At 57.3% G+C, this 21,597-nt stretch overlaps 7 protein-coding genes across 7 annotated transcripts; 3 read left to right on the top strand and 4 right to left on the bottom strand.

Annotated features, from left to right (window-relative positions):
• Positions 1-4,973: 4,973 nt before the first annotated feature.
• PHYSODRAFT_339577 (hypothetical protein) lies at positions 4,974-5,327 on the top strand (the record flags this gene model as incomplete). The annotated part of the gene is made up of 1 exon (XM_009537550.1): positions 4,974-5,327. The coding sequence occupies one exon, from the start codon at positions 4,974-4,976 to the stop codon at positions 5,325-5,327; it is 354 nt and encodes a 117-aa protein (XP_009535845.1).
• A 586-nt stretch (positions 5,328-5,913) lies between these two features.
• PHYSODRAFT_524877 (hypothetical protein) lies at positions 5,914-7,261 on the top strand (the record flags this gene model as incomplete). The annotated part of the gene is made up of 4 exons (XM_009537549.1): positions 5,914-6,738; positions 6,811-6,878; positions 6,950-7,084; positions 7,180-7,261. 4 exons carry the CDS (start codon positions 5,914-5,916, stop codon positions 7,259-7,261), a joined length of 1,110 nt encoding a protein of 369 aa, XP_009535844.1.
• Positions 7,262-7,324: 63 nt separating this feature from the next.
• Positions 7,325-7,933, bottom strand: PHYSODRAFT_355950 (hypothetical protein). The gene has a single exon (XM_009537548.1). It carries the CDS (start codon positions 7,878-7,880, stop codon positions 7,404-7,406), a length of 477 nt encoding a protein of 158 aa, XP_009535843.1. The 5' UTR covers positions 7,881-7,933; the 3' UTR covers positions 7,325-7,403.
• An 875-nt stretch (positions 7,934-8,808) lies between these two features.
• On the bottom strand, positions 8,809-17,820 carry PHYSODRAFT_525177 (hypothetical protein; the record flags this gene model as incomplete). The annotated part of the gene is made up of 10 exons (XM_009537547.1): positions 8,809-10,802; positions 11,190-11,434; positions 12,209-12,426; positions 12,595-12,851; positions 12,939-13,134; positions 13,198-13,287; positions 14,380-14,619; positions 14,722-15,062; positions 15,156-16,155; positions 16,195-17,820. 10 exons carry the CDS (start codon positions 17,818-17,820, stop codon positions 8,809-8,811), a joined length of 6,207 nt encoding a protein of 2,068 aa, XP_009535842.1.
• Positions 17,821-18,289: 469 nt separating this feature from the next.
• PHYSODRAFT_355949 (hypothetical protein) lies at positions 18,290-19,241 on the bottom strand. Its single transcript, XM_009537546.1, has one exon. The coding sequence runs from the start codon at positions 19,213-19,215 to the stop codon at positions 18,376-18,378; it is 840 nt and encodes a 279-aa protein (XP_009535841.1). The 5' UTR covers positions 19,216-19,241; the 3' UTR covers positions 18,290-18,375.
• A 210-nt stretch (positions 19,242-19,451) lies between these two features.
• On the top strand, positions 19,452-20,624 carry PHYSODRAFT_564919 (hypothetical protein; the record flags this gene model as incomplete). The annotated part of the gene is made up of 2 exons (XM_009537545.1): positions 19,452-20,159; positions 20,238-20,624. Exons 1-2 carry the CDS (start codon positions 19,548-19,550, stop codon positions 20,622-20,624), a joined length of 999 nt encoding a protein of 332 aa, XP_009535840.1. The 5' UTR covers positions 19,452-19,547.
• A 222-nt stretch (positions 20,625-20,846) lies between these two features.
• On the bottom strand, positions 20,847-21,368 carry PHYSODRAFT_355948 (hypothetical protein). Its single transcript, XM_009537544.1, has one exon. It carries the CDS (start codon positions 21,340-21,342, stop codon positions 20,947-20,949), a length of 396 nt encoding a protein of 131 aa, XP_009535839.1. The 5' UTR covers positions 21,343-21,368; the 3' UTR covers positions 20,847-20,946.
• Positions 21,369-21,597: the final 229 nt, after the last annotated feature.

The raw sequence follows: 21,597 nt of genomic DNA, 5'->3' as shown, positions 1-21,597 counted from the left end.
CATAATCCTGTCTTTTGATTATTTATAAGAGTTTTCAAGCTTATAATTATACTGGGAGAGCAGTGGCCGATAGGTCATGCTACTAGGCAGCCCAAATCGGGTTATTTCGCACCTCGGTAACTGAAGCCGGTAACTGAGGCCGGCATCCGTGGTCCCGTGTCACTGTCTGTCATTCTGTTAGTGACCCGGTTACTGAAGCCAGTAACTGAGGCAATATCACTTTCTGTCTCCTAGTAGAGCTAAACACCAATCGTGTTGCGCCCGTGATAAACCGAGCATGCATTTCGAATTCGGCCTGATCGCGCAGATTGGCGATGGAAAAATCTTGCGCTATGAACTGTACTATGGGGACTAGTTTTTCCTCTCGAAGCGTCGAGTACTTTTAAGTCCAGCAGAATACTTAAAACATTCTGCTGTTTCTTCAAACCATGGCATTAATGTAATGATCTCAAACCTAATTCGTGGACACAGGCGTTCATATTGTTCCTCTGTGGCGTAGATCAGTACTTTGACGTGGTAGGTTGTGGCCATGACAACTAATTCGTGCTTTGCCACCGGAACGACTGGCAAGGACACGATGGCGCTCGAATCCTACGGCTAGTCACAAAAAGGCAGCCGCACGGCCAGCGCGGCAACACCAACGTCAGCACGCAAGACCTCTCAAATAATGGAAGCCTAACGAACGCTATGGTCGCCACGACCGCTACGAACGACTAGTTGTCAAGTTGGCAGGGGTGCCTGTGGCGCGCGTCTCGTCGACTAGAAATGTGGCCAAGTGTAGTATATCACCGTTACCGGTAGATGTAGGATACCAACATATTGACAGATACCCACAAAATTTAGGACCAGAAAATGATAAGACATGGTAAAGTGCTGCATTTACAAAGAACTTATATAATGCGCCAGAATTCTCATAAAGGTACCGCTCACGAAGACGCCTAGATTCATAGCGCTTCTTATCATTTGCTAGGCAAAAATTCCAGCGAGCGCGCGCCGAGTAATGGCAAGGCGGTGGAGGAGCTCGCGAAGGCATGGAAATGAACTCACGCACGCCCACCGCCTTTGAGACGGAGATCTTATCTGGGCGCACGCTTGTCCTCGTGAACACGCAGCTCGAGTTACTCGATGCTGTTCGCCGACAAGGGCCACATGTTCTGGATTCAGGTGCATGGGGCTTCAAAAGGGCGCCGCACGGACTCGTCTACCTGGGCAGCAAGCTGCTGGTGGTCACCACGGGCTCACCGAGGAGGCGGCGCCGAGAAGTATGAGGTCGGAGTCCGACCGTCAGACCTACGTACACCTTCGACACTCTGGTGCTGGGCAATGGATGACTACGCTGGTTTCGCAAACATCATGAAGGGGAACTCTTGTGAGGACCCTGTCACACCGCTTTTCCCGGTCACTGCGGCGCCGCTGTTGCTCGTACGAGCCCGACGACCGCGGTCTCAAGTGGATATTCTACAAGCAATTCACCCCGAACAAGATGCCCACGTTCGACTCGTGCCTGCTGGCGTCTCCGTCCGCGAGCATCTGGACGTTGGTTAATCGGAGTTGCGACCGCAGCGCATGCTGCACGAGGGTCAAGGTGTTCAGTCAGGCGCTGGTTGACTTCAATACCAAGGTGTGCACCGACGACTTCAACCAGAACCGTTGTCTGAGGCTTGAAAAGGACGTGCCGCTAGGGCCTGGTCTAGGTGGGTCATGCTGCGTGACAGGACGCCGCCCAGAAGGATGCTCGATGAGTACACGTACAAGTACGCAAAATTGCTTAGGAATACGCATGTGTTGGGTTTACAGCGAAATTTCAGAGCTTCTTCGTGCACAGCACGATCGTTGTTGCTGATATGTCCCTGGATGTCAGCGAAGTACTCCTAGTCGTGAGACGAAACAATTTGAACGGACTATAGTACCCCCACCAGAGCATACTATTTGGTGCTGGTTGCTCCCGTAAAATTGTAGCCCTACACCTTTGCCAGTCCAATACGAGACGGCAAGGAAAGCAAAACAGGATTGTTTGGATACAAATTGTTTTGGGCACAAGATGAAATCATTAAATTGGGTGATTTCAACGCAAATGAGATTAACAGGGCAAACGAGATTGCGTGTTGCATGGCTACGCCCCATACTGCATGCGCTGGCAGTGCAGTGCCATTGAGACCACTAAGTGTCGATTCATGCAGCCAATCGAGGAGTTGGCAGCGTCCTCAAGTAAGCGCATCCTTGCCTCCGTCATCCTTCGATGCGAGCCCCGTTCGATCATCCGCTGTGGTGCTCCGACAGGTACAGTATACACAACCTGTTTTAACGTAATAAGTTTGCCAGCAAGCTTCGCACTAATCGTGGACGTGGAGACGTCGACCGCGAAGTGCTCCATGAGCTTGTCTCGCAACTGGACGAGCGTCAACGTGCAGTCCTCGTCTAAGTAGCCCTCCAGCGCCTCCACCATTGCGTCCGTGCACTTGACGCAGCTGGCGCGGGCACCGCCTCTCGGAGGCGGGCTGGGATCTCCTTTCATGCCCAGCCTGTACACCGCAGCCCGCGAGACGTTGTTGTACATGTATTTTGCCACGGTGAGCCAGTCGTCGCCAGCCGAGAACGCATCCAGCACACGCTGGCGTTCTTCTTCAGTGGCAGTGCGCCGCGCAAAGCCAAAGCTCTCGGCGACTCGGACATGCGGTCGGCGTGGGGCGCGGTAGATTGGGGAATGGCGCTGCTCGTCTCGGATGCCCTGGAGCTAATCTCGCTTGCTCCATAGCCAGTGATATAAATTACGTAATATATCTAGATTGGGTAAATTACCTGGTAATATTTCATCTATCTCGCATTGCTCTGGCACCATCTCGTATTGGACTGGCAAAGGTGTAGTTGCAATAAATAATTGGGGAAATTGTGTTTCAGGTCCGTTATTTTAATATAATTCCGAATCGGGTCCGTAATTTTTTTCGTTTTTTTGAAAAAGCCAAGGTACCCTGTATCCAAAGTGTACCCTGTAACTATTCCACACCCTATTGCCATCCGTACCCAATTGCAAATCTTACGGTCCTTTTATTCTTAATGCACATAAAAAGTCATGCTCAATGCTAAAACAATAATCGTTTAGGCACAAGATAAGGTTCCACTGCTTACGAACTAGTGATAAAAGCTTCTTTTATATTTCAGAAAATATTACCAACACACTCTACTTCTGATTATAAACGCTAAAACTAGTTTCAGCATTGCTGTTTTGCGCTATACTACAAGTAAATTACCTTAAACGCGTTGAATTACGTTTAAGCATGCCATAAAACTGCATTTGACATTCATACATGAATATGTAGACTGATAAAAATAGTGTACAAGAATATTTTTTTAAATGAAGAAACCATTATAGTAGTAGTCCTACGCTTTGACGTATTCATTTTCCTAAACGGCTGTTTTTAGTGCTTATTTTATATAATATCAGCATTTTCTACAGTGGAAATATACTTATTATTTCATATCTCGTGGTACAACTTTGGAACGGGGAAGAGTTTGATAACAGGAAACACTTTGGAACAGGGTACACTTTGGGTACGTTTTTTCCAAAATTCTAAATTATTTCATAAAAACGTTCGGTTCGAAAATTGCGGACCCGATTCGGAATTATTTTAACAGGAGATCCCGCTAAGAAGGGAATAAAAAGAGCCCAAAACAGTGAAAGTCGAAAAAAAAACTAATTGCGGTTTTAGTGAAGCATGCATGCAACTGGTATCGTTCGCCAGTTCGCTATCTCAAACTAAACACCATGCTAATCTAATGTAAGCTATCCGTGCTATCTGGCAACCACAGGCGCTGCACCAGCGCGCCTCGAGTGATTGCCGTGTGCTCTGTGAACCGATTTTCAAAAAATTGAAACACGGTTCAAGAGCGGGGCAGCTTCCCCCCACCTTCCCTCCCACCAGGTTGAATCAACCGTTGATCGCGAAGTCGGTCATCCTGCCAACGTCCTTGGACAGCAGTGACTTCACGTCCGTGTTAGCGCCCATCGCGCTGATCACGTCGATCAGCACCCTTAAGGGCTTGCAACGCTCTCTTGCCTTAGCTATGTAACGCTGCTGCGCAGCTCCTCCACCCAGTATTGGTACCATGTACCAAATTGAAATGCCTACAAATGCGTAATCTCTACAAATGACTTCAAACAGAGTTACTACCAGGGCGCTTGCTACATGCACTGCATTGCCAAAGTAAGATAGAGCACCTCAATGCAGAAGGTATACTGCTCGTTTAAAGTTGAAAGCATTCACGTGCCCAAATGGCGTTGAAACCCGACTAATTCCGCATTATGTGTTTTTCTGTGTTCCCCTCAAAATGTGTTCCCTCTTAGCGGGACCTTCTGTTAAGAACGAGAACCGACAGCGATCGGCAGGTTGTACTATATATACGGCCTATGCAGCATACTATATATACGGCCTATGCAGCTGGGGTAGGACTGGCTCATTACATTATGTATTCCTACCATCGCCACTGATGTGCCCAACCTGCTGATTACGATGCGCCTGCTCAACAACTCTTGAGTTCTTACTATGGCTAACTTCCACGAGAATAGTAACGAAGTAGTGTCAGCCAGAGCCGTGGTGTCCGGTACGAATTTCCTGGGCAATGCGTACTGATAGGCCTAGCGCCCAGCTTCGGCGAGGTCAGCACAAAGTCGCCGCTGCGTTCGTGCTGGACATGAGTGGTCCATTAGCCGTGCCCACAGTAAACTATGCTAGTCGTCGCACTGAAGGATGTCCATGTCGATGAGGCGCGAACTCCAGCGCAGCGACAGCGTGCAGCCGATGTCGCGTTCGATGGCCTTGAAGTTGCCCAGCTGCTCGGTGGGTGGCAGCCACGCCACGAGGTTCAGGAAGGCCGGGTGGTGCTGCGGCCAAAGTCATTGATGACAACGTTCACCGCGCTACCTCCGCATTGCGCCGTGGGAAACTGAGCATTAATGATCTAGGGGGGGGGGGGTCATGGGCACGGAAGACGACGCGCGTCATGATGAAGTGCGGTCTCCTTCATGGAGCGCCGAGCTTACCCGACACGAACACGGCCTCCCCGTGCCCCGCTCGCTGTCAAATACGACGACCCGGTGCCCCATGACGTCGCCGCCCGACACGAAGACCACCCGGGCACTTTGCTCGCGGCATCTGGTGCTTCTCAAGCTTCAATCACCACTCCGTACCTGGTCAGTTCACTTCCACGGGCACAACCACAGCTCCGTCGATGTCTTCATCAACTCCTCCTTGTCCATGCCGGACACGATCTCGACGCTTGCTGCGGCGACTCCTTGCCCCATGACATCGCCCCGCGACGAGATTCATTAACAACAGCAGCAGCAGTCGCTTGTAGCTTTCGTTCCCGCTTCAGCCGAAGCGCAGACTCTTGATGCTTGTGCATGTCCTTCTTGTTTCCGTCTCTGCAGACCCTCGCTGCTGAATGGAGCGACACTGCTCTCACCTTTGTCCTGAGATGATTTGCTATGCCGGCACGCGACCATTTCACGACGCCGCGTACTCAAGCTTCTGGACGGCCATCCAAAAGAACTGCAGCATTCATCAGCGGCGCTTGTCGTGATATGCATCGATCTCTCTGTTCGAAGACGATGACAATTTGAAGCGCTGCTCAGGACACGAGGACGAGAGCAGTGTACCCTCGCGTACCCTCTGCGGCGCAGACTGCGCAGCGTAGTGCGCCGGGCGTTCTCACGGTATCAGGCCAAGTCAGGCAGCGTTTGAACGCCCAGATTCGCTGCGCGGCGAGCTTCAAGCGCTGTCAGAAGAGTAGCCCCGTGAAGCCGTCTGTAATAACGGCCCCGAAACACAATTTCCCCTAAATAATTACATTTTGTCACTCAACCGAGTCACCCCGTCACTCATGTGAAGGTCAACTTGCCATTTCGCTACCGGTATCATGGAGGTTCGGCTCGACATCGCCGAGGAAGCGCTCAAGGTGTTCGTGGCGGCGCTGCAGTGCCTGTCGCAGGTGGGCAAGGAGCTGTCCATCGAGTGCGACCCGGGCGCTCGCCGCCTGACACTGCGCGCGCTGAATGACGCGCACTCGGCGTCAGGCCAAGTGGTGCTGGACCGGACCTTCTTCTCCGAGTCGCAGGGCGGGCGCAGCGTGACGCTCGCGGGCGTGGACATCGCGTCCAACGAGATGCTGCGCGCGCACTTCAACGGGCGCACGCCCTTCGTCAAGTGCAAAGTGTTCGCGAAGTCGTGCTGCAACGTCTTCCGCACGCTCAAGCACGTGCAGAGCGTGCAACTGGCGCTGCTGGTGGACAAGGACGCGCTGGACCAGGCCACCGCTGCCAGCCAGGAGGACACGTCGCAGGCCAGCGAGGTGGACGAGGTGGACTTGGACTGCATGGAGCTCACGTGGCGCCTGCGCTGCGACTTCGACATCACCAAGACGCACCACATGAAGGTGCAGGCGTGCCAGATCATGCGCGCCCTGTTCGACAAGAGCGCGAGCCCCAGTCGCTGGCGCACGCGGCAGCACCATCTGAGCTCGCTGCTCACGCACATCCACCACAGCGGCGAGGTGAGCGTCACGTGCTCGCCCACGCACGTCAAGTTCGAGAGCTACTTCTCCAACTTCACGGACAGCAAGGCCCAGCTGCAGACCGAGACGGCGGTCGAGAGCCTCGAGTTCAGCGAGTACATCCTGCAGCCGCCAGCTGATGACAGCGTTGACGCGGCGGCCCAGCTGATCTTTTGCATCAAGGAGATCAGGGTAGGTGGGCGCGTGATAGCTGACCAAGAGGAGACTGTCTGGTGCTGATGGTTGCTGTTGCTGTTTTTGTAGGCGCTACTGGCGTTCTGCAAGGCGAGCGACGTGTTGGAGGTGTCGTTCTACTTCAGCACAGCAGGGAGGTGAGTTGAGTTAGGTTGTGATGGGGGCCTTGGTGTTGTGTGTCTGATGACTATTGCTTCTTCTTGCCAAGCCCGGTGCTGTTTGCGGCCGAGTCGACGTCTATGGCCAAGTTCTCCATCGAGATGACGCTGTCCACCGTGACGACGTTCCTCCCGGCGTCATCTCAGACGCGCAGCGAGGAGGAAGTCACGCTCTTCGCCAACGGGTACGCTGCAGCTACAAGCAACACCACGCGCGCATGCATGCTAACCTCCTGTCCCATTGCAGCAGCGGCAGTGGCAACGGCAACGTCGTTCCCAGTCAAACGCTGTCGCTATCGCAGACTTCATCACAGGAGAACCCGCGCTACCTCACACACAGCAAGCGTCCGCGCGTGGACTGACCTACTACAACACACACATACACACTTGCCGCGACGCAACTCCAAAGGCTCAAAACACCGTCGAAATACGCAAAGGATGAAGTTAATTTACCCAGAAGACGGCGGCCAACCGCGTCACCGTCCTCGCCACATACTGCGCGCTCTACTGCTCGCGCTCCTGCACGAACCAGCTCTCGCCGCCGAGCTCCGTCTTGCCCTCGGCCACGCTCTCGAAGGTCGGGGACTTGTCGACGATCTCCCACCCGTCGCCCTTGGGGCTGCTGCTGGCCTTGGCGTCCTTGCTCTTCTTCTGCTGCTGCAGCTGCGCGCGGCGCTTGCCCACGACCGCCTTGCGCTTGGGCGACGGCCGGCGGTAGGGCACGAACATGGTGTCGGCCACGTCGACGTCGTCGTCATCCTCCTCGTCGTCCTCGTCCCGCTCCTCGTCGCTGTCCACGCCGTCGCTCTCGCTGTCGGAGAACTCGTCGCTGCGCGCGAGCTCGCGCAGCTTCTCGAGGTCGAAGTGGCGCTGGCGCAGCGGCGACGCCAGCGTGCGGAAGGCCGGCGACAGGCGCCGGTTGAGGCCGCTGTTCATGCCGCCGAAGGCGTTCTCCGAGCCGTGCATGGACACTGCCGCCATCCTGGCCACAAGATCTCTACGTAGTCTTTAGTGCTTGCGCTGCTGAGGGCAACTTGCCGAATGAGCTCGAAGCAGCAGGTGGAAGAAGGGTGGGATGGTGACCAGCGCTCGCGTCCCTACAAGATTCACTGGGCCTGAGTATGGTTCATATTATATGCATATCGCAGAGGTTTGGTGGCCGGCGTGGACGCTTGACGGCCGCTACATCGGGCTGATGGCCAGGTGGAGGCTGCGGATTGGCAGCGGAATTATCAGCGCAGTGCAGGATGGCATGGCAAGAGCGGGGTTCAGAGCCTGCAGGTCAAATCATCACGGCTGAGCGGAGACCGAGGCCTTCGTCCGCTTACACAGACGGACGCGGCGGCGCCACGTCGTGGGATTCAACAGCGTGGCCGCGAGTTGAACGCGTCGAACTTCGACTCGAAGCGTAGCACGGCGGGGATAAGGCGGAGCGCTGCGCCAGATGGCCAGGGCTTCGAGATCACGGGCTGGGCCATTGAACTTCAATACGCGGCGGCGAGAGAACTCCGCGGGCGTTCGCGCGCCGATGCTTCAAGCACGCGCCTGGAATGGTTGGTCTCCGCTGCATGGTGTGGCGTGCTTCTTGCCTGTCACCAGTCGCGCGCGCGCCGTTTAGATGGAGAAGCCATACATGTAGCCATGTCGGGCGCTGCAAGAAGCGTGCCACGTTGAAGCGAGTACTGTTTGTACCATCGCTGAGTGCCTGCTGTTGGGGATGGCCGAGTACTGTTATCCTCAAGATGTGCGGAAGTGAGGCAAGGTGAAGCTGATGTATGTGCATTCGGCGGCGGACATGGATGTACTCACGGCTCACGGCTCAAGGGCGACTAATGGGCGAGCTTCATGACGTCAGGCAGGAACGCGCTCCACGACAGGCGCCAACATGCAACGAGAAACTGTATTCAACTCATTCGTACGTGACCTGGAAGAGCAAGCACTCCTCGTTCTGGTCGGTGCGCTTGTCGTTGATGAAGAGGTAGATGTCTTCAGCTGCCGCAGCTGAGTAGTCTCGAGCGACGAAGGCGAGACGCAGGAAGGCCTGGCCGTTGCTGGGCAGCTGCAGCACGGGCTCGCGAGGCACCAGCAGCGTCGGCGCGCTCGAGCGCAGCATGATGGTCTGCGGCTGGTCCCAAGGGTTCGAGTACGAGATCTTCTTCTGCGCGGCGCGGCCGACGGGCAGCCGCAGCTCGTACGTCTTGGTGATGATAGGCAGCGCCAGCGTCACGTGGACACTCCAAGCTCCGACGAGTTCGTGGGTGTCCACGTCCACGAGGTTCACGAGCACCACCAAGTGCGTGGCTGCGGCATTCTCCACGGCGCAGAAGGCGAACTCGATGCGGTTGAAGGCCTGCGGCACCAGAGCAAACACGTGGCCAGGACGGAACTGCACGAGACTGTGGTGCTGCATCGGCGTGAAGCACATGACTCGGCGCTTGGCGCCAGCGTCTTGAGTCGATAAACCTCCGTCGCCCTTGATCACGAGCTCGTGGCGCACGCTCTGGCCGAGAACCGCGTGCACATCCACGCGCAGCTTGGACTGGATGCGGATCTGCCACACCTCGAACACGCGCGCGTAGTACTTGTCGTCGTACAGCACGACGAAGAAGGTCTCGAGCGCGGGGTACTCCCCCACGCGGCACTTGAAGCTCACGAGGCCACTGTTGTTGGCTTCGTCCTCGCCGCTACGCAGCAGCTCCATCGCCACGCTCGGGTCCATGCACACGACGAACTTGCCGCGCGGATATCGCAGCTTCCAGCGCCAGATCGACAATGCCGGGTGGGAGAAGCGGAGCACGCGGTGACAAGCGAACGGCTGCGGCTGCAGCTCCATGTTGAAGAGCGCTACCGTGTGGCCGTGCGAGCAGCTCTTGATGACCACCGAGACCGGAATCGTCGACTTCTTCTTGCCAGGCTCGGTCTTCTGAACTCGCGTAAAGCTGTCGCTGGTGTCGAGCCAACGCAGACGCATGGGGATGTGGAGCTGGTCGTGCGAGTCCATGACGACCTCATCGTGGTCGTCGATCATTTCTTCCTCCACTTCAGCGCTAGATGCCGCGAAGCCGTACGCTAACGGGAGGTTTTCACGGTAGAACGCCCACTCCTCGCTACTGCGCACGATCTCCAGGTCCAGAACCACTGCGATCTCTCTGGACGACGGCAGCAGCAGCTCGATACGGAAGCGGTCGTTGTGGTTGTACGGGTTCACGAACGGCAGCTCGAAGAAGAGCAGGTCTCCGAAGGACGGGAACAGCGTGAGCGAGGTCGTCACCTGCTGGCGAAGCAGCGAGTACACGAGCGACTTCTTGTGGCCGTCGCGGTAGTACGAGAGCACGCGCAGTAGCTGGTTCTTCTCCTCTTGGAACCGGCGTAAGCTGTCTTCTCCTTGCTGTCTGCCGCGCTGCTGGTACTGCTTCGTCTTGGACACAGCTCGGACAAGCTGCTTGTGCGCCTTGGCTTCGTCGCTCTTAACGTGCTGCCGGTATCGCGCCAAGCGCTCAAGCTGACGCGCGTACAGGTGATCGTTCATCTTCGTCACGGGCTTGACCATTCCTCCACCAGCTCCTGCTTCGACGTCATCCTCGCTCTGATCCGACAGCAACGTGAACCCCAGCTCCATCAACACCTGAAGAAACTCGACACGCAGCAGTTCGCTGCGCTTTTTACTAGAGCGCTCGCGACCGCCAGGGACTCGACCACGACGATCGTCTGCATCCTCCAGGAACTTGGCGACCACCCGCAACGGTAGAATGCCGCGCTGATAAGCGTCTAGCGCCGTTTGCCGAAGTTTCAGCTCGACAGCTCGGATCTCGGGGTTGCTGCTGAACGTGTAGCTGCAGTCGAGGCTTGCTGCACTCCCCCTTTGATCTTGTGGCTCTCTTGGGGTAGGTCCCGGTGAAGGAGCTTTAGAAACGTCAGGTTTTGCCGCTTGCTCTGCCTTCTCCGGTGCTGGTGCTGGTTCTGCTGCTTTCTCCACCTTTTCCGCTGCTACTGCAGGTTTTGCTTTCCACGGCTTATCTCGAGTGACAGCTGAAGCCGATTCCGTCGTGGTCTCAGTTACAGCTCGAGCGCTTTGCGTGCCAGTCGATGGCCTTGGAGGCTTCTTTGCTGGCAACCTCGAGGAACCCGAGCGACGAAGAGGTGGCGGGCGCTTGCTTGTTGCAACTGGAGCTGTTTGTGGGTCTGGTGGTGCAGTGGACGTCTGGTCTTTGCTTTTGACGGGTTCCTCTGCTACTGCTGGGGCATTTTCCACTTCCGAAGCCTCCACGAACGCGACAAAGTCTTCCACACGAAGAGCATTTTGCTGTTTGCCGTCGAGTGACTTGGCCATCGCGATGATGTCGTCGTCCGAAAGGTTTGCGAAGTCTGGACCAAGTTCTCGCAGCCCTGTCGCAAACTGATCGTACGAGAGGACCCTCTTGGTCTCCTTATCGAAATGGTTGAAAGACTGCTGGACTGCCACTCCCTTCTCCGTCGCCGTCTGCAACAGCTTCTTTAGCTTCGCAAGCCCTTCAGATGCCGGTTTGCTGAGTGAGCTTCCGTTACCTGCCTCTGATGCGCTGTCCTCAGGTTTCGGCGCCTTTGAAGCGGCCATCTCAGCTCTCTTTGCTGCTCGTGCTGTAGCAAACGATACGCGCAGAGGCGTGGACTTCGAGTTCGCAGACCCCTCGTTCTGTGCTGCACCAACCGCCTTGGGATCAGTCTGCGTCCTGCGAAAGGGAGCTCCAGTAGCAGCAGCAGTTGCCTCGGGGATCTTCCCCTTGCCGAAAGAAGACGACCGCACAGGTTGCTTTGGCTGTTTGTTCTCCACAGGAGTCGCCCCAGTTCCTCCCGTCACTTCACTGTCGCCTGCAGGGGGAGTCGATTCGCCTTCCTCGCTTGGTTTCGTTGTGGCGCTGGGAGGTGCGTCAGCAGGACCAGACTCAGCAGGTTGAGCGTTTGCTTCCTCCCTCGGGGACTGCTTAGCTTTCACTGCTACCGGCTCCTTGACGTCGTCATTCCCAGGAATCTCAGTTGCAACAGGAACCGATCCATCCGCTCCTTCACTTGGAAACGCTTCATCTTCGGTCGAGTCTTTCACTTCTTCCGTGTTACTAGCCTTTTCAGGGGCACTGAATGCCGTCTCCGGGGTCTTGACAGCATCACCAAGATCAGGCGAGTCGACAGCACCCGCAGAAGTGGCCGCAGCACCGGGCGAGCCTTCATGTTGAGTGAGCGGTAGAGATTCACTATCAGCGTCTGCAGATATTACAGCATTCGCCTGTTCTTCTTCCCGTGCAGTATTCTCCGTTGTACCAACACCAGTCGACGGCGGTGATGCCCTCAGAAAAGCGTCAAACTCTTCCAGCGACACACTCCCACTGCCATCCTTATCGAGCGTCTTAACAATCGCAAGAGTGTCTTCGTCGGGCACGTTCTCAAAGCCAGGGAGCTGCTTGATTGCAGCGACAAACTCATCCTTAGAGATGACTCCACTGCTGTCACTGTCAAAATGGGCGAAGCATTTCTTCACATCGACGCCACCAGCCTCTGCACGGAGCAGCAGTTGGCGTAGCTTCTCCTCAGTTGTCTGTCTTGCCGAAGGTTGTCTAGACACGCTTGCTTCACCTTTCACTTCTTCACGGGATGAGTCAGGAGCAGCAGGTTCGGGGGTCTTATCATCAGCTATGGTTTTCGGCGACGAATCCTCGGGGACCGGTGCTGATGTTGCTGGGAAGAGCTGCTTGAACTCTGAGAGCGAGATGGTCCCATTGCCATTGCCATCGAGCAACTTTATAACCCCATTGATCACGGCGCTGTCAACTCCAAGTCCCAGCTCCGTCATCGCCGTCACGAACTCCTCCTTCTTGATCATCCCGTCGCCGTCTTTGTCGAAGTGAGCGAAGCAAGCGTCGATAGAGACCCCTTTCTCGACTGCCTTCTCCATTAGCGTCTTCAGCTTGACCATCAGTTCTTTCCTTTCGTCTTCAGTAGGCGGAGTTGTACGCGCACTGCCTTCGTTCATTAAAGCTCTAAACTCGCTGAAGTCGATCTCGCCACTGCCGTCTTCATCGAGCTGCTCCATCAGCGAGTCAAAGTCTCCATCATCCATCTCTTTGAAGCATCCGAGAGCGACCAAACCAGCTTTAAGCTCGCTGCGCGTGATCTCCCCATCTCCATTAGCATCGAAATGCGCGAAACTCTTCTTCAAGTCAACCCCCTGGTCTTTAGCCTTAACCAGGAGCGTTCGTAGTCGCTCTAACGCAGCGTCCTTGCCCGCAGACTTTGCTGGTGTCTTTGCGGTCTGCACCGTCTTGACCAACGCACACAATTCTTTGACATCCACATCCCCTCCTTCCTCCACAAAGCCAAAGTATGACATCAACGGCATCACGTCCGTGCGAATGTTCTGTGGGGATAAGCCAAGCTTTTGCCGGCAAAACGATTCCCATTTCTTCCCCACTAGAGTAGACGATGCGTCTAATTCACTCAGCTTGTTTAAGTGAGGAACGAAGACACTGGACAATGCCTGCTGCTTCTTCTGGAGATCGGTACCGAACTCCTGGAACTCTCGTCGAGAGATCATTCCATCGCGGTTGGTGTCGAACCGCGCGGCGACAAGCGCAGCATCGTCTCCAGTCATGCCTTGACCAAGGAAGAGCTTCTCCATGGTGGTTTGGAACTCAGCAACCGAGATGTTTCCATCGGAGTTCGAGTCGAACTGATCAAACACCTCAGAGATTGTCATTCCGCTCGCACAAGCGCGAACCATGAGCTTGATGAGCTTCCGCTCCGCCATCTCTCGAGCTGCTTGCTGGAAATTCGCCGTCTTCTCCTTCATCTCTTTGTCCGACACTCCACACGCCACCAGAAACTCGCGGTAATCGATCTTCAAGTCTCCGTCCGAGTTGATCGTCTTCACGAACACCTCGACAGCATCTCTCTCGAACTCCTTCAGCGTATCAGTCGTATCGTCACCCCCACCATTCGCGTTGAGCTGCAGCAACTGGTTGAGAGCCTGCGTAAACTCCTCGACAGATAGAGTACCGTTCCGATCAGCGTCAAAATGCACGAAGACTTCCTCAAAGCTGATTCCTTTCTTCACCAACCGACTGAGGATCTTGCGCACGTCTTCTTTGATGTCCTTTATCGTCTCCTTGACCACCTCCTTCTTGTTGTCTTCCACGGAAATCCCTAGCGACTCCAAGAACTCAACGTACGAGATGGTACCATCGCGATCTTTGTCCAGCTCAAGCAGCAGCTCCCGTATACTTTCCCTATCGTCCTTATTAGTCGAGATCCCGAGTTGGTTGAGCCCGCGCTCAAACTCTTCATACGACAGCTTGCCGTCCCCTGAGGCGTCAAGCTCGACGAAGATGTGGTGGACACGGATACCCTTCTCCATCGCGCGCACAACGATGCGCTTGATGTGGTCTTGCCACTCCGCTTTGGGCATTCGACTGGGTTTGTCCATGAACTGGCTGAACTCTTTGTACTCGACCTTGCCGTCCTTGTTCTTGTCCAGCAAGTCTGGCAGCAGCCCGAGATCATCGTCCGACAGATCAGCAAACACAGTCCCCAGCGAGCGCATGGCTTTGATGAACTCATCCCTCGACAGGAAGCCGTCCTTGTTAGCGTCGAACAGCGCGAACGCATCCGCAAGCGCGAGTTGGTTCTTCGTCGCGATTGCCAGCACACGCTTCAGACGCTGAGCGTGGTCAGACGTAGACTCGCTCGGCTGCTGCGGTTGCTGTGTCTGCTGAACTTCCGGGGCTTTCACACTCTCAACAACTGCTGCAGGCTGGTCTTCGACTGGCTTAGCGGCAGCGTCAGGGGCTGCTACGGGGGCCGGGGCTTCTGACGGCTTAAGAGAGAGCAGCACCAGCAAGCCTGTCTTCCCTTCCACGTCGCACTTGATGCGCGTCGGCCGATTCCCAGTCGAACTAGACGCAGCCTTGCGTGATCCGAAGAGCTCGCATAGGATGGCGATCTCCTTGGGCGTGAGTGTGTTCACCGCTGCGGTCCCTTTACGCTGAAGAGGTTGCGACTCCTTTCGCTCTCGAAGCTCCTTCATAGTGTGCTCGCCATAGAAACCTTCCTGCGAGAGAAGGCGATAGAGCTCAGGATTCGACTCCACTAGCGTCCGCGCACGAACGCGGTGCTTGGGCTTACGCGGCTGTTCCCCTTGGCCATCAATCGGTGCTGTAGACTGCACCACCTCAGCTTGGTTCGAAGGCTGCTGGTCGATGTAGTTCTCTCCCTTGAGTCCGTAGCTACTCATCAGAAGCTGGATCCTTCCGATACTTGGACTGTCACCTCCGCTCCTCGAGTCGGGGACGGTGCAAACTGCACTACCTTCGTCATCTCCAGTATAGTCTGGTGAGAGGGTGCCCCCTAATGGTGGCGTTATCTCCACCTCCGCTTGGAATTTCTTGACGCTGTTTCCTTGACGAAGCAGCTCGTGGAGGGGGATGGCAAACGTTCCGAGCTGGAAGAGGCTATCAGCGTCCCACACATCCACGTACATGTTGTTCCACTTGAGGTACTCTGCAAAGCGGCGCGTCTCGAGCGGATTCATCGTCGAGGTCGTGTCCACGTCGAACTGAATGGCCAGCGACGGCTTGTTGGCTGTGGTGTCTCGCATCAGCAAGAAGGTTTGGATCTCTCCGCCTGCTCCGTTGTCGAATGCCTTGCTGAGGCGCAGCGTCTCCGTCCGCGTGGGTGAAAAGTTGTAGAACTGGAAGGTGAAGTACACGCGAGCAGGAGCTGGACTGCAGGTCATCCCCGCCTTCATTTCCGCGCCGGGGCTACACGCACGATAGGCAGCGAAGTGGAACCTGATCTCGTTGGCCTTGAACAGGTCCTTCACCTCCGTCTCAATGGACTTGGCAATGAGCTCAACCTTCTTCGGCTTCTTCCGTTTGTCGTGGTCCTTTTGGTTGTTCGTAGGAGACGAAGGCGGCTTGTCATGAGACTCGATGTAGCCGTAGCGGGTGAGCAGCGTCTTTGAAGCACGACTGAGTTCCGACGTTGGAGCGTCAGGAACGAGAGTCGTCGGGTCAGCAGGCCGCTCCACTTGATGCTTCTTGGTAGGCGACGGTGTTCTCGGCGGCGGGCTCGCAGGTCTGTCCTTCGCAGTGGGGGAGGTGGCCAATGCGTTGAGCGTTTGGGCTAGCACCGGGTTGCTGTTTGCTTTGCCGAGCAGCTTCCTCGCCCACTGATCCGCCGCACATTCTTCCTCGTCGTGGTTGGTCTGGTTGCTTTCGTCGACTGCGGGCTTCACGGGCGATGCTGGGGCTTTTGCTTCTTCTTCGACTGGGGGTCCTAGTGCCGGAATCTCCTCATCAATTGTGATCTTCAGGTCGCAAAACGCGAACGAGTCCTTCGCTGATGGCTCACGGTTCTGCAGCGACCTCGTCACTTGATCCGGCGGGGTGTACAACGTGTTGTCCGAGTACGGTCGACAAGCCGCTCCTGATAACAGGTCTACGTGGAGAACGCGGCGATGCTCCTCCTGCTCTTGCAGCAGCACTCCTCCTAGCGTAGTAAGGGGCTCAGCGGAGATGGCGGTGGCGTGGTGATGCTTGTCGAACAAGTACAGCTTCTTGCCATCGCTCGGAACCAGCGCGCGTGCCCCCATCGTCACTAAGACCACGTCTTCCTCTGGTAAAGGAGGCTTCTTGGCTTCAAGAGCTTGCTGCTTGAGCTTCGACGGCCAGATGACCCGGAAGTGAACCGTGTACTGCAGCACAACGACGATCGCCATGTTCGGGTGGAACACGAAGCCGCGAAGCTTCGAGTGGTTGCGTACGCACAGTAGCGTGTCTCCTCCGTTCGGGTCAGCCTTGAGGGGTACTGTGAATTGCCGCGTCCTGAAGCAGCGTCCGTTGTGCAGTGCGATCTTCAACACTCGAGCGGAGACCTCTCCTTCGACGCTGACAGCGCCTTTGTGGATCGCTTTGCGGCTGATCCGTAGTCGAGCCACCAAGTTCGCTTCGATCTCGTCGCGCAGATTGATCACCACGCGAGTGGCAACGACGTTCAGTTCGAACGGCTCCTCCACCTGCACGGACTTGGGGACAAGCGAGGCGATCTTCACGAACGACGCCAGCGTTTCTTCGTACGTCGAGTCGGCCTCTTCGAGGAGCAGCATCTTGGGGTTCTTGCCCATGTCGATGTTGGCCAGGTTGCCGTTCTTCAAGCCGGGGATCGGGTCCAGGGCGCCCACGAGCTCGTTCTTCCGCAAGAACATGGCGATCGCCATCATGGGCTCGTACTGCACTAGCTGGTAGTAGAACTTGCATCCCTCGTGCTTGTCCTGCGCACTCCAAGTGTCCGGATTCAGTTCCCACAGCGCGCGCGGACTTCCAGTGAAGACACCGACAGAGTCACCGCTGGTGTTCAAGGAGAAGGCTGACGGCACGGCGCTGGGCTCGTCCTTCGTGCCGGACTGCACTGGTTGTTGACGAGCGAACAGCGGCAGGAGCGTCCAGCCACAGCCCACGACGCGTACCGTTGCCTTGGAGTCGGGATCCTTCTCGTACGCCACCAGCTCCAGCACGCCGACGCAGTTTGAATCGATGATGTCCGAGATGAAGTAGGCGCGGAAGTTCAGCAGCGCGTTCTCAATGACGTACCGCAGCGTGCCGTCCTTCGGGTGTCGCCCCTGCTTGATGTGGAACGGGTCCACCGCCAGCTCGGGACTCACCCATGTATTGCCGAAGAAGCGCTTGGACGTGGCATGGAACAAGCTCACGTGCACGCCTAGAGTGATGAGAGGCTCCTCTTCATCCTCCTCCTCCGCTTCATTTGCGCCACTGGACGCTGGGATTGCCGACGTGTGCAGGATCGAGTCGGGCAGCACCCAGTTCATGACCGACATGACGTGGAGCGAATAGCCCTTGGCCTTCTCGACGCGAACAACTCCGTCTGGCACGGGCATGGACAGCAAACTCGAGCGGAACTTCTCGAACTGCTTCTCTCTCGTCGTCCACAGCGAGGTTGATGCAGGTTCAGCAGGCGGCAGCAATGTAGTCGAGCTGCCCGACTGGTTCTGCGTCTTCCGCCATCGTCGCCGGGACACGCGCGCTGCTCGAACGCGTCGGACGGACGGCGCGCTTCCCGCCTCCGAATCCGTCGAGAACTCTGACTCGGATGGTGCATCGGACTCGGACGACGCGAAGGAATCTTCAAAACTCGAGGCACTGGGCGAGGACACGGCCGAAGAAGTCGCTCTGGACGCCGCCGACGCTTGACGCGCTCGGGCCACCATCGTCTCGCAGGATAACCCTGACGCTCTGGGGATACGGCGCCTGCAATAGCACACAACTCGTCTCTAGTTGAAGGGTCACTCGCTGCAGCACAAATACAGAAGCAGGGGACGCGCACACAGGACACACAACGAGAGAGAGAGAATCAAAAGCACAACGCAGCAACCTGTTCGCGCCTTACTAAAACTACCGAGACAGGTCCAGTCCGAGAGAGATTATCCACAAATTTAGGTGTTGATGAGCTTCTCGGCCATGGACAGCTGCGCCTGCGTGAGGCCCGACAGGTACGACACCATGAGCAGGTCCTGCAGACCCGTGTTGAAGAGCTGGTCGAACTGCTCCTCGCGCAGCATGGGGATGGCGGCCAGCGCGTCGGCGATCTCGCGGCCGAGCTTGGCGTCCGCCGTCTGCTTGCCCGCAACGACGTCGCCCACGAAGGAGCTGGCGCCGTCGATGACCTTGTACAGCTGCTCCATGGTCTCCTCCAGGGCCTCGAGCTCCTTGGGCAGGGCCGCGGCCTTGGCCTCGGCGTCCTTGGGGGCCATGGCGTTGAGCGCGATGGCCTCGGGCTCCGACACCTTCTGCGTGACGGGGATCTGCTTGAACTGGTTGACGAGCGCCGTGTCCACGACCTCGAGCGGCGCGCTGACGAAGGCCGCCACGTCCAGCTTGTCGCCCTGCAGGCTCGTGTCCAGCACGAGGTGCACGGGCAGCTCGCAGACCGAGCTGTAGAACTGGTGGATGAGCGCCGAGTGGTCGTCCAGCTGGCCCGGGCCGGCCGCGTACCAGCCCACGACCACCTCGCCCTCGTTCACGCGCTGGTGCAGCTCGTACATGTGCGTGTGGAAGTCGCGGCCCACGGCCACCTCGTCGCCGTTCTCCAGGTGCGGCACGGCGAACGAGCCGCTCACCTCGGCCACGCCGCCCTCCACGCGGCCCAGCAGCGTGCCGATCACGCGCTTCTGGCCCTCGGCGCGGCGCAGCGCGCGGTCCAGCACCTGCAGCACCACCACGGGGTGCAGCTTCACCTCAGTCACGGGCTCCGTGCCCAGCAGCAGCGCGCTCATGCTCGATCTCCTTCCTTGGGCTTGGGGGTCGATGATACTCTAATGGACAGGGCGCGTGGGTGGTGCGTGTGCATCCGTATAATTCATCGCGTATAGTGCAGTACCGTCATCGCTGTCAGTTAGTTACAGCAGATAGACACTGGATAGATTATCATAATCAATCCAAGTATACGCACCACTGTATACACAATTATACGCGATTCTTGGCCGCAGACTTTTTGACGACCATGTTCGGAGCGCGAGTGACCAAGGTGGAGCGGGCGCTGCGTCGGCGTGTGCTGGGCGCGGTGCGGCCGCTGACTGGCAACGGGTCGCCACGCAGCAATGTCGAGATGGCGGTGCAGCACGCCCGCGCTTTTTCCGGATTGAGCGCGGTCCCTGGGCGCCAGGCGCAGCACGTCAGCGCGACGAAGTGGCTGGCTGCGGCGGGTGGCGCGCTAGCCGTTGCTGCAGCGCTGGGCGGTGAGGCCCATAGTGAAGCAAAGCAGGAGGCATCGGCACCGGAGGGTGGCTACACTGTGAACCCGATCCAGAATGTGACGGCGCTGCTGCGGCTGTACGAGCAGATCGACCAGAACATGAGCGTGTTCGCGGCGCGCATGCTGGAGGACCTGGAGAAGAGCGTGGAGAAGGAGAAGAAGGAGAACAGCGGCAAGCTCAAGCTGTCGCCCGAGCAGCGCGCGCTCAACATGAGCATCGCCTTCGAGTCCACGCTCGAGAAGGTGCAGGACGCGGTCTTCCGCAACAACTACGTGACCAAGGAGCAGGTGCAGGAGGCCATGCAGCAGCTCGTGACGGGCACGCTGCGCGGCGGCGGCCCGGACGGCAAGATCTCGGAGGCTGAGGCCGAGACGATCGAGGACTTCGTCCGCAAGCTGGGACGCCTGCGGTGGAAGGTCACGGGCTCGCGCGACCCGCTGATCCCTGGCGCCAAGTCTGCGTGGGTGAGTTTGGAGCAACAGATATCCGACTGCTGTAGGCTCTTTGTCGGTGCTGATGCCTATTGTTGTGTGCTGCTGTAGATGGTTCCCGAGGACAAGCCGGACATTGAGGTCTCGACGGTGATTAGCGTCATGGAGGAGCTGATCCCGTCGCTGACGGCCGAGATGGAGAAGATCGCCACCACGCTGCGTAAGCAGAAGCTGTCGGACGCCGAGTTCCGCGGCCAGCTCTCGCAGCAGTACGTCAAGGCGTCGGGCAAGCAGACGGAGGAGATCTGCAAGAAGTACAAGCTGGACCTGCGCGCGTTCCAGGCCGCGCTCATGTACTACCACGACAACGAGCAGTTCGAGAAGGCGCTGGCGAAGCTGGCCGCGCAGCAGCAGAAGAGGTACGAGGCGACAGGCAATGAGGAGGCCACTTTTTCTTTATATTTTCTTGTGAATCACTATGCTACAATGGTATCCTAACTACTCTTAACTACTGTTGGTTGCCTCCTCCGCAGGTTCAAGGAGCTCGGCTTGTAAATCTGCAGGATTGGCCGGAATAAGGTGGGGAAGCGAGGCCTGAAGATCCATTTGTAGGCTGCGCGGTGCGGCTTAAATCTCTTCATCCTCTGCACCTACACTCCTCGTTGCTACCAGGACACGCGGCCGCCCATATAGAGACCCCGCGCGCCGCCCTGGCAGCTCAAAAATGGAGAAGCTGAGCATCCATCTGCCGTCTTCTCCTCGTTCTTCTTCATATCTCTCTCGTCTTGACTCGAGCAGGATCTCCGCTGGTCGCTGCCAATTAACAGCGACGCAGCATAGTCTGCGCTTCCTTCTGCGCAGTGGCGATCCGGCGGGTCAGGACGCTGGGGCGGCTCAGTCGACGCGTCTGCAGGAGCGCCGAGCCGCAGCTGAGGCCTCCATTCTGCGCCAAGGCGCGCTGTAGCCTCGGCAGCTGCTGCGGCTGCTGCGAGGCCGTGAGGAAGTCCCAGAGCTTGCACACGCGGCAGTCCGCGCTGCTGTTGCTGGTATTATTATTGCCGCTCTTCTTGGGGCACGGGTGGGTCGCGTACGTCTTCATCAGGCGCCGCGTGGAGTGGCAGAGCGAGCTGCCGCACGCGTCACCGGCGTGGCAGTGCCTCACGTGCTCGAGTCCGCGCTGGAAGGACGCGGCCTTGGCCTCCCACTGCTTGCGCATGGCGAAGGCCGCCGCTGTGGCTCTGGCTCGGGCCGCTGTCGCCTCGACGTCTCGCTGGTCATCTGCCGGGTTCTGCTGCTGCTGCTGTGGTTGCTGTCTCGGGTCCAAGGGCTGGCGGTCGTACAAGCAGCGCGTGGGCGGGCTGGGCATGGGGTGGGGCAGACGGAGGCGCGGAGGCGGAGGCGGTGACTCAGTACGCGCAGGACAGCTCTCGATGCGAGGCCGTCGAACGCGGAAGGAGGCGAATGGGGAAGT

Source organism: Phytophthora sojae (genome assembly GCF_000149755.1).
Source record: "Phytophthora sojae unplaced genomic scaffold PHYSOscaffold_10, whole genome shotgun sequence".
In the NCBI taxonomy this organism is placed as follows: Eukaryota; Oomycota; class Peronosporomycetes; order Peronosporales; family Peronosporaceae; genus Phytophthora; species Phytophthora sojae.
The sequence above is the reverse complement of the archived record's forward strand: the minus strand, read 5'-3'. Positions and strand labels throughout refer to the sequence as shown.